Source organism: Barbus barbus (assembly GCF_936440315.1).
Source record: "Barbus barbus genome assembly, chromosome: 25".
NCBI lineage: Eukaryota > Metazoa > Chordata > Actinopteri > Cypriniformes > Cyprinidae > Barbus > Barbus barbus.
In genome coordinates this window covers 24,401,181-24,413,379 of record NC_136753.1, presented here as the reverse complement: position 1 = coordinate 24,413,379, position 12,199 = coordinate 24,401,181, and the positions used below count along the sequence as shown (strand labels likewise).

The window sequence follows — 12,199 nt, the reverse complement described above, 5'->3', positions numbered from 1 at the left end:
AGAAATAATAAATAGTTCATTTTAAGTCGTTCCAAGCCCTATTTTGTACCCTAATTGCGGAAAGTACTATGTAATATACGTACCTGTCAAGCACAGAGTGTTACTTGCGCTATACCCAGTGCTGACATGTTAGCTTGTTGACTACATAACCCAAAGAACCGCCATGAGAATAGAGTCAATTTGAATCATCAGACTCTGTGTTATCTCTGCCGGACAGTAATGGCAGCAGTCATTAGCATGCTGATGATTGAACTGATGAAAATAATGGGCTCTCGCTGAGTCACCCGTGCTAACAGAGCTCTCGAGGCCGACTTCCACAGCAGATGCCCTTTCACTAATCACCCCCTCGTCCTCGTTTCTCTTCTTGTGTTCTTGCGATCTGCCTCTCGTTTCACAGACGTGTTTATCACAGGCTTGTTGACAGGTCGCTAATGCTGATACACACACATTCAGAGTAGAGGCTTTCGGCATAATGACCTTATCAAGCACCACTTATGCGGTCCGCCCAGCTTGATTAAAAACACATCCCACCAAATGATTTGTGTGATAAGTGACGTCAATCGTGCAATTACGTCTGTTCGCCTTTTCAGGGCCTCTGTAGTCATTATTAAAAACAGCTTTTTTACTGTTTATCAGGTAAAAATGTATGTTCATTTAATAGGAAAAAGCATGAGTAATCTTGATGGTGCTGCTGGTTCAGATCTGACCTGCAACAATTTAAATCTATTCTGATTGGCAGTGATTGTCACATCACACAGCAGTGTTACACTCTGTGGGGCTGAATCGCTAAAAACCTGCTAGAAATCCTATAATAGTAATCTGTATGTAAAAAGCAGGACTACACTTCTGTTTAAAAGTTCCTATTTTATTCAGCAAGGATGCATTAAATTGGTCAAAAGTGACAGTAAACACGTTTGTTACAAAATATTTCTATTTTAAATAAAAGCTGTTCTCTTTTTAACATTCTATTCATCAAAGAACCCTGATTTTTTTTTTCTCCACAAAAAATATTAAACTGCACTGCTTTCAGCTGTTCTCACATTGATAATTATAAGAAATATTTCTTGAGCAACAAATCAGATGACAATGATTTCTAAAGAGTCATGTAACACTGAAGGCTGCTAAAAAATCAGCTTTTCCATCCCATGAATAAATTGCAGTTTAAATGGGTAAAATAGAAAACAGATATTTTCAAATGTAATCGGATGCCTTATTACAATATTACAGTTTTTACTTTATTTTGATCAAATAAATGCAGCCCTTGTGAGCACAAGAGACTTCTTTCAAAAGCATTTAAAAAAAATCTTTCCAGCCCCAAACTTTTGAACGCTAGTGTACTTTTGCTGCATTAATTTTTCATCATTGTATCTGCATTTTAACTGACGTGCATGATTGGTGTACTTCTTCCACCACTGAGAATTACGCACACACACACACTCAGACTTCCTACTGTGTCCACAGTAGCGCACGCAGCCACAGCCACAGCCACGCATGCGTGTGCTCACTGCAAGGCTGTTTAAAAGCCTGGAGGCAGATTGAGATGAACTCATGTATTATTTTCCACTTTGAAGCAGTTTCTAGTGAGAACGCTTTGGTGAGTCAGACAGCAATAAAAGATTTAGCTTCACCTGGGGGCTGCAGTCGTGGACCTGTGCGGCTGAGATCTGGCTCCGCTCCCATTGCCGAAGAGCCGTAATTCCACCCGTTTATCTCCAGTCACACATCCCTAATCAAATGAGAACAACTGTACTGTACCTTCTTCCTCCTTGTTTTTATCAGTCTTATCTTATCGCTCTGCTTCTCCTCTCTCCATCCAGTCTGCAGCAGCATCCCTGACAACATGAAGGCCCACCCTCTGAACAGAACTGCTCTTGTGTTGACCTGGGACAGACCGTCAGCTGTCTACCACCCGCCTATAGTGGGCTTCCTTGTCTCCTACAGCTGGGTGAAGGATGAAATGCCTTTTGAGAAGACCTTCACGCAGAGCGGCGAACACAACACGGTAAGGCTCCCGACAACGAAAGGCAGAGCACATTCAGTGTCAACCACCGCAAACGTCATTCCCTCTGCTGTAATTCTTTTAGTCCTGGTTTTATCTCAACCATGTATTCAATCACTGTCTTGAGGTTACATTAGGCTGAAGGCGCAAGTGGCATAAAAACTGCTAGACCATCAACGTTTGGTCGATAAAGATGAGTCTCAATTAAATATCGTAAAAAACAAAAACCTGAGTGTTAATAACATGGACATTAGTGTATTATATACTACTGTAACTGTTCACAACATTTGGGGTCAGTAAGACTTTTTTATAAATTAATACTTTTATTTAACAAAATAATGCTGATCAAAAGTAAAGATATTTGTTACAAAAGAGTTCTATTCAAAATGCTTTGTTTTAGAACTTTCTATACATCAAATAATCCTGACAAAAACATATAATTATTTCCACAAAATAAATTAAGCAGCACAACTATTTTCAACATTGATAATAATAAGAAATGTTTCTTGAGCAGCAAATCAGCATGTTAGTTTGATTTCTGAAGGATCATGCGGCACTATAGACTGGAATAATGATTCAGCTTTGCTATCACTGGAATAAATTACATTTTAATATATATTTAAAGGAAAAGCAGTCATTTAAATAATTACAAACAATATGTAACAACATTTATTTTTTACTGTATTTTTGAACAAATATATGCAGCCTTGGTGAGCAGAAGACTTTATCACTTTAAAATAAATGGTGCTATATAGCACTAAAAGTGTTTTTTTGCCTCGTAATCATAGGGGAACCACTATGTAGCACTTTTTTTTTTAGAGTGATTAAATATTATTAAATATGAGCATAATAAAATGTGTCCCTTTTATATTAAAATGTGTAAATTTACGTTTTATGAATTTATTTTAATGTCTTTTAGTTTAAGTTGAAAAAAACTAATATTAACCCCCCCCCCATGCATGTATTTTTGTATTAGCATCTCAAATAAATTTGAAAAAATATGAATTGCAGTACTACAATGGCCCCTTTAGGGGTCACAGACCCCCTGTTGAAGACTCTTGAAGAGCTAGACAGGAGTGTAATGGAACACCTCCATTATTACAAATCCAGGATCTCGAGACGTGTTGTAGTGCCCATACTTGTCGGGAGTAATCTGGAATGAAAGAGGTTTAATAAAATTTAAAACACTGTTGTATGGGACAGATGTGAGGACGACAGGGTGGTACGATTGGTGTCATGAGCCAATTAATTGACTGAATTTAAACATTTGAAAATATATATATACACTGAACAAAATTATAAACACAACGCTTTTGTTTTTGCCCCCATTTTTCATGAGCTGAACTCAAAGATCTAAGACTTTTTCTTTGTACATAAAAGGCCTATTTCTCTCAAATATTGTTCACAAATCTGTCTAAATCTGTGTTAGTGAGCGCCTCTCCTTTGCCGAGATAATCCATCCACCTCACAGGTGTGGCATATCAAGATGCTGATTAGACAGCATGATTATTGCACAGGTGTGCCTTAGACTGGCCACAAAAACAGGCCACTCTAAAATGCGCAGTTTTATCACACAGCACAATGCCACAGATGTCGCAAGTTTTGAGGGAGCATGCAATTGGCATGCTGACTGCAGGAATGTCCACCAGAGCTGTTGCCCAAGAATTGAATGTTCATTTCTCTACCATAAGCTGTCTCCAAAGGCGTTTCAGAGAATTTGGCAGTACATCCAACCGGCCTCACAACCGCAGGCCACGTGTAACCACACCAACCCAGGACCTCCACATCCAGCATCTTCACCTCCAAGATCGTCAGAAACCAGCCACCCGAACAGCTGCTACAACAATCGGTCAAACTGTCAGAAACCGTCTCAGGGAAGCTCATCTGCATGCTTGTCGTCCTCATTGGGGTCACGACCTGACTGCACTTCGTCGTCGTAACCAACTTGAGTGGGCAAATGCTCACATTCGATGGCGTCTGGCACTTTGGAGAGGTGTTCTCTTCACGGATGAATCCCGGTTTTCACTGTACAGGGCAGATGGCAGGCAGCGTGTATGGCGTCGTGTGGGTGAGCGGTTTGCTGATGTCAACGTTGTGGATCGAGTGGCCCGTGGTGGTGGTGGGGTTATGGTATGGGCAGGCGTATGTTATGGACAACAAACACAGGTGCATTTTATTGATGCCATTTTGAATGCACAGAGATGCCGTGACGAGATCCTGAGGCCGATTGTTGTGCCATTCATCCACGACCATCACCTCATGTTGCAGCATGATAATGCTCGGCCCCATGTTGCAAGGATCTGTACACAATTCCTGGAAGCTGAAAACATCCCAGTTCTTGCATGGCCAGCATACTCACCGGACATTTCACCCATTGAACATGTTTGGGATGCTCTGGATCGGCGTATACGACAGTGTGTTCCAGTTCCTGCCAATATCCAGCACAGCCATTGAAGAGGAGTGGACAACCTGATCAACTCTATGCGAAGGAGATGTGTTGCACTGCGTGAGGAAAATGGTGGTCACACCAGATACTGACTGGTTTTCGGACCCCCCCCCAATACAGTAAAACTGCACATTTTAGAGTGGCCGTTTATTGTGGCCAGCCTAAGGCACACCTCTGCAATAATCATGCTGTCTAATCAGCATCTTGATATGCCACACCTGTGAGGTGGATGGATTATCTCGGCAAAGGAGATGTGCTCACTAACACTGATTTAGACAGATTTGTGAACAATATTTGAGAGAAATAGGCCTTTTGTGTACATAGAAAAAGTCTTTAGATCTTTGAGTTCAGCTCATGACAAATGGGGGCAAAAACAAAAGTGTTGCGTTTATTATTTTGTTCAGTTTATATAAATTTTACCCTTGATAACAGCCACTTAAGCATGATTTCAGAACCTGTTGCCAGAGCCTTGTCTTCTGGACCCCAGCATTCCCTCATAATTCTGATGGATGGACTGCTCTCATCGATTTGATGGACTTGGACAGCATTTTGTCTTTCTTCCCTCAAGTCTAATGAATGACTTACACCCATGTCTGTCAGTCACCTTATAGGAGCGGCCGTACACACACAGTATCCATGACAACAAGACAGTGTCCAGTCAGTTGAAGGAACTTTTTCTGATGAGCGCTGTCAGTCTTTTTTAGCCTCTGTCAAATTAGATTTGGATTTAGTTGAGGGATATAACTGCCACGGTTAAAGTCCAATTACTTTCTTTCACTCTACATCCCATCATGACACCCTCATCTTTTTTTGCCTCTACATTTACATTTTTATTTAAATTTTGAGCCCAGTCACAGGTTGTGCCAGCGAATCAAGACCAACTTTGGGTATATGAAATTTAAATCAATATCTATCTATTTCTGGGACAATGAGGATAGCTGAAAGACGGAGCAGGACATTGCAATAAATAAGTGTCAATTTATACAAATAATAATGGCAGATGTCAAATTTGCTTTGACATTTTAGTTTTGGAAAATGAGATCTTGTCAGATTTACATCCGCTCGCTCTGTGTTGTGTAATGAGGTTTTTGGATTTGTGTGGTGTGTGTACACTCTGACTGTGTCCAACATTCAGAAATGCATAAATTAGAGTAAGTGAAGTCAGCCTGAAATCAAAATTGGAGTTTTGTAGTGTTTAATCCTTGCCTGTTTGCTTGGAGGCCATCTATATATGACTGTTCAACAAAAACGTATATAGACAGTAAATTTTCAATACGCATTGAAAATTTACCATCTCTTTTGCTCAAGGTTTAGTAGTTTTATTTATTCACTACAGCCATTGCTCCCCATTAGAAAACAGAGATTATTTTGTTCTGTACTGTTGTATAGTACATGTTGTCAAATGTACACTAGTACCATTCAAAGGTTTGGGGTTGATTAAAATTATTTAATGTTTCTTATGCTCATCAAGACTAAAATCATTTAATTAAAAATACAGAAAAAAACTGTAATATTGTGAAAAAATTTTACAATCTAAAATAGCTTTTTTCTATTTTAATGTAAATATAATTAAAATGTAATCTGCATCCATTACTCCAGTCTTGAGTGTCACATGATCCTTCAGAAATCATTCTAATATGCTGATTTGGCACTCAAGAAACACATATTATTATCAGTGTTGAAAACAGTTGTGCTGCTTAACTTTTTTGTAGAAATCGCGATGCATTGTTTTTGAGGTTCTTTGATGATTAGAAAGTTCAAAATTACAACATTTTTGTGACATTATACTTTATGTAAAAACACTTTACTATTAATTTGGATCAATTTAATGCATCCTTTTTGAAGAAAAAAATATTATTTTCTTTTAAAAAATTGTAGCGCTTATCTGCGTGTGCCTTGCATACTGAAAATGTGCATACTGTACATTACTGCAAAGGTAGTATGAGTTATTTTGAAGGCATCCAGTTTCTATTCCTGCCATCTATGTGTTGTACTGTTATTAAAATGTATGGTTATTGGTCGTGTCATATGTTTCCTGCAGAGGGCAGTCATCACACTCGTGTCTCCAGATGTCCTGTATCTGTTCAGAGTGCAAGCTGTATGTCAGAGAGACCTGCGCAGTGACTTCAGCCAAACACTTATATTCAAAGGTTCGTCTGATTTCAAGTGGCTTTCTGGTCTTAAAAATACAAAATGCTGCTGCCATTCAAACAGTTCATTAGTATTGATTATCATACTGTGTGATTTATTCTTCAAGCAAACACCACAAGGATATTTGAGGGCACAAGGATTGTGAAAACTGGAATGGTGGGTAACTGGTTTAATCATTTCTAAAGGCCTGTTCACACCAAGGATGATAACTATTAAAATAATGATCAAGATATCGTTTTAAATTTTTTTTTCTAAATTTTAAAGAATAGCATAGATTCACCAAAAACATTTAGCAGATATATATGCTTTGAAAATTTACCATCTTTTACTGGAAAATGAACTAAAATATTAATGCTGTCATCTCTTGCTCAAGTTTATTACAAATTTTTGTCTAATGAAATATTTTTGTCTAATGAAAAGGAAACACTTTCACAAAAACATTGACAGTCTATCAGAATCTGTCCAGCTTTAAATAGCTTGAGTGCATGCTTATAATCTCGTTATCATGCGATGGTGTGGATGCTAATATAGTTATCGACTATAAAGAGTATTTATTGACTTTATTTATTGACTGAAAGAGCATTTCTTTTCTTCTTCCGCCCCGTTTTAGCCCACGGTTTCCCCCGCCTCTTCGGCAGACATGGCCCCTATAAGCTCAGGCTCCTCTACTTGGACATCCGCCGGCCTCCCCTTTTCCTTTGTTTCAATGGCTACAGGAATGGGGCCTCCATCCAGTGGTGGACAAGCCACTGTAGCATCTGTGGTGACCAGCACACTGTTGGCAGGACTGGGTTTCAGTGGCAGTGTGATTTCTTCCCTCCCAGGATCCTTTTGGCCGACCCACTCAACAAACTCAGGTCCCACGCCCACTCAACATCCAGCCACTCCCACAGCCGAAAACACCCCATCAGACAGCAACATCCTGACCTCTGAGGACAGCACTGAAGCGAATAACAAACAGGAAGAAGACCGTGAAAGAGAGGAGAAAAAGGAAGAGGAGGAGGAGGAGGAGGAAGAGGACCAGGGAGAAGAGGAGAAGAAAAAAAAGGGGAAAGATGTGACGGTCAAGGACAAAAAGCAGGACAAGACGGTGCCCCAAAAACCAACTGCCCCCATCCCAACTTCAAAACATAGAGAGAGGGGTCGAGAGAGAGCTGATGTTAACACTGAGAACTCCACATTGGCCCCTAGAACAGTGGAAGAGCAGGTGCCTCGTGCCACAGAGAGGCCTTCTGGTGAGGATTCATCAAAACCAACATTGCTGGTAGAGAATGACACTGTAGACATGCAACTTCCCTCCAGCTCGACTGAGACCACCGAACTCACCAATGAGGAGAAGGCACACTGGCCATACTTCATTCACACTGGTAGGTGAGCTACAGACATGCAGTCTAAAGCTTAAGGCAATAATATACACAAAATACAGTACTTTTGGTACTAAGTGGTGCCAAAAAACTTGAAATAATATTAATATGTATAAATATATTGAAATATAAAATATGTTTTAAAATGTATAAATACATGATGTTGAAAATTTGTGAAATTAAAAAAAAATGATTTTTTATGAAAGAAATTAATACTTTTATTCATTAAGAATGCATTAAACTGATTTAAAGTGACAGTAAAAAATTACGTTGCTACAAAAAAATCTATTTCAAATCAATGCTATTCTTTATTTGAAAAAGAATAAAACAACTGGGATTTCCATAAAAATAAGAAGCAGCACAACTGTTTTCGGCATTGATAATAAGAGATGTTTCTGGAGCACCAAATCAGTATATTTAAATGATTTCTAAAGGATCACGTGACACTAAAAACAGGAGCAATGACTGTTGAAAATTCAGCTTTGCTATCGCAAGAATAAATACAATTTTAAAATATATTAAAATAGAAAACAGTTATTTTAAATTGGAATAATATTTCACAATATTACTGTTCTTCTTGTGTTTTTGATTAAATAAATGCAGGCTTGGTGAGACTTATATAAAAAAAAAGAATATATATATATCTTACCAACCCAAAACTTTTGAATGGTAGTGGATGTAAGTATTATTGTGAAATAAATATTTATTAAAATTGTATTAAAATATATAATAAAATGTAGTTATCATATAAAATATATAATAAAGACAAATTGAAGTAAATGTATAAATGTAATAAAAAATAAATAATCAGAAACTAAATATGAAGTTCTATGTAATGTAATAAAGACTGCTGTATATGGATTATTGTAAAATATATTATATTACATGCAAATTCATAGTTGAAATAAGCTTTGCAAAGGAAGATCATTGTACAAAAATAGCTGTGTTGAATATGCATGAATGCCAAAATAGACTCTAATATAAAATGGTTTAAAACTCTGCCTTTGTATTTGTATTTGTTACCTTGCTGTGGTCTCTTTTGACCATCATGCAGAGAGGAACAGCATCTCCTCTGTCACCCGAGACCCGGTGTCACCCTCCAGCCGGATGGAGTGGATCATCCCCCTGATGGTGGTCTCTGCCCTCACACTGCTCTGTCTGATCATGCTGCTGGCTGTCCTGGTTTACTGGAGGTAAGACACTGTTGAAAGACCATAGTTCATAAGGCAGAGGTGAATCGGGATCTAAACTGAGAGCATCTAGAATCTGTTTTCTTCATCTAATTTCCTTATCTTGTAACAGCTTCTACATTCGTCCGTCTCAGGTTTTTTTTTTTTTTTTTGGAGCTTTGAGGTTTTTTTTTTTTTTGTGAACGAATGTATCCCCTAATTAATATTCATGACAACATGTTTTGTGGAGTAGATCCGTCTGGTCATGGTTGTGGCTGGTTTGTAAACGGTGTAAGGTCGCTCTGACCCCTGAATCCACACCTCGTCTACCTCTTTCTACTCCACCTACTGGCCTTTATAAACCTGGCTCAGCTCCCTGGAGAGTCCTAGCCCCATCTGCCCGCCCTCTCCCGGACCGCTCTCAGCCCCATGGTAACCGAATTAAAATCCTCCTATGGAGCTTCCTGCCAAATACCACCATCCTCCTGTTCAGTCTTGTGTCTGTATGTGAGCTAAGAGGTTGCGGGCCCCCTAGGGACCATGAGTCTTGTGCGGAGGGACCCAGCTGTGCTCCAATCTGTGAAGCTGACTCTTTAAGCGTATAATTTAAAATGTGAACACACAATACAAACAGTAATGTTACATTAAAACATTCATATATATAAGCAGTTTGATATTTGTGACATAAGATGATTAAATGTTATTTTTTCTATTTTATTAGTTTTATATTCAGTATTACTTTTAGTTATCTTTATACTGTATATTATTATAGTATTTATTGATATTTTGAATAAGCATATTTATATATTTTCAGTTATGTTTGATGTTTTCTTTTTAAATTGTCATTATTGTTGAAAAGTTTTCATTTTAATAATTTTAGTACTTTAACTTAAAGCTATATATTTCAGTTATAGCATGATTTATTTCACCAAAGCAACATTTCTTGTTTAAGGTTTTTAAGTTCAAGTTTTCATGTAATATTAATATTTTTATTTTATTTGAGCTTAATTTCAATTACTGAGAACAGTTTTTAATAGTTTTAGATATTAGTACTACAATTTAATCTATTTATTTCAGGTATACTTCTAATTTTTGTTTACGGTTTTTAAGTTCAAGTTTATCTAATATTTAGTTTTATTTTATTTTGTATTTAAAATGTTAGATATAGTTATTTTAGTACTATAATTTAATCTGTTTATTTCAGGTAGTTGCTAAGCCAACAGTTCTATTTTTTTTTTTTTCATCTAATATTAAATGAATATTTTATTTCAGCATTATTTGACTTATCGAAAACAATCTTTAATGGCATTATTTTTAGTCATTTTAGTTAAAGGGATAGTTCAACCAAAAATGAAGAATGATGGTAGCCATTAACTTCCATAGTATGGAAAAAATACCATGGAAGTCAATGGCTACCGTCAACTGTTTAGTTACCGATATTTTTTCAAAATATCTTATTTTTGTGTTCAAGAAAAGAAAGGAACCCATACAGGTTTGGAACAACTTCAGGGTTAATAAATGATGACAGAATTTTCATTTTGGATGAACTATCCCTTTAAACATGTACGGAAATTGGAAAAGTTTTTCATCTAATATTTCTATTTGACATCAGATTTAATTGCCTAAAATGATTTTTAAAGGTTTTAGATTTAGTTAACAATAACAGCACCAACCTCACATGGCCTTTTGAAGCATGGCAAATTTCAACAAATTTTTGCCTGGAAGTTTCTAATTGGAAAGCAATTATGTCAGCCGACAAATCATGCATCTTGAAAGGAAAAGATAATAGCAGTTTGATTTGATCACTTGATGGCTTTATAAGAGGTTGATCAGTGACAGTTAAAGTGAATGAAAGACTGTTTGCACGGTAATCAATCTGTTAAGCGAGTGGAAGGAAGACAAGTGACGAGACGCATCCGCTCCCCCGAGAACGTGACGGCAAACGTCTTTGTCAAGACATCACCGTTGTCAAATTTCAAGAACGTGGAGAACAAAGCTACCGAGCGCACAAAAGCCATTCTAAAGATATTCCATTCTCGTTTTCTTATAGCTGGAGTTCACGTGAGTGTTTACCAGAAAGTATGCTATTATTTGCTTAAAATGAAGTTATGATGTTGCCAAGGCGATAGGCTAATGAGAGATTTATGTAGGCAGGGTTCCATCTGGATGGCTCAGAGGCTTTCAGTCTGCTCAGACTCACAGATGCCCATTAAAGACCAAAGATGCTGCACTCGTCTCCGCGGTACATTTCTACACGTACGCATGAGATCGCCTATGAGTTAAAGCAATTTCAGAGCTGACGCAGATGGGGTACGATAAGAGGTTATATTTATCTTTTTACCATTCGCCTGTTTTGCATTCTCAAGGATTAGACCGCAGGGTCCAAAACTTCACCGAAGGACCCTTCTACACCATTAGTCTAACGTCTCTAAACACATGAGAGATCCCCCATCATAAAAAGGTCATTAGTAGGGTTCCTGTCCCCCCTCGTCCTCTCTCCTCAGTCCCCCAGCCCCCCTCCTTCATCAGAGCTCAGCGAACATTCAGTCTTTCTTTTTCTCTCACCTCCCAAGGATGACTAGCATCTGCTCATTTCTCTGCATAAAGTACAGGTAGGGGCATGCTTATACAAACGCTTTGTGGGAATTGCATGAAAGTAAGTCTCCGATGAGGGGTCTGTTTTTGTGCACTGAAAATGAAATAAAAGATAGATTTTTAAAAGATCGATCCCAAGGCAGCAGGAGTTTGGCTGGATATTTGGTATCATCACTTTGCTGTTCATGTATATTTTATGAAACCTACAGTGAGAACTAGACGTCTGTGGGTGTCTGTATTAGCTAATGCATTTTAATTTGAAAAAATGTGTCGGGGATAGACTTTATTATGCATTATGAGTTTGCATAACTTTTTTTTTAAGATCTTGAATGTAATTACAGTCATGCTGTTATAATCTTAATTTGTTGCCAATTATTAAAGATAGGGTGGTATGCAATATAAGAGTAGTTGAATGGATTTATCATTTCATGCATGGTTTATATTAATAATGATAAACTGATATCTACCGAGCTGA

General features: G+C 37.7%; 1 protein-coding gene across 1 annotated transcript in view; it reads left to right on the top strand.

Moving 5' to 3' along the window:
• LOC306844404 (receptor-type tyrosine-protein phosphatase gamma-like) overlaps positions 1-12,199 on the top strand; it is a 76,710-nt gene that overhangs the window by 52,335 nt on the left and 12,176 nt on the right. The window contains exons 9-13 of the mRNA XM_079376502.1: positions 1,818-2,002; positions 6,487-6,595; positions 6,703-6,752; positions 7,207-7,963; positions 9,015-9,153. Coding sequence (XP_079232628.1) covers positions 1,818-2,002; positions 6,487-6,595; positions 6,703-6,752; positions 7,207-7,963; positions 9,015-9,153 — 1,240 coding nt within the window. The remainder of the gene's footprint in view (positions 1-1,817; positions 2,003-6,486; positions 6,596-6,702; positions 6,753-7,206; positions 7,964-9,014; positions 9,154-12,199) is intronic.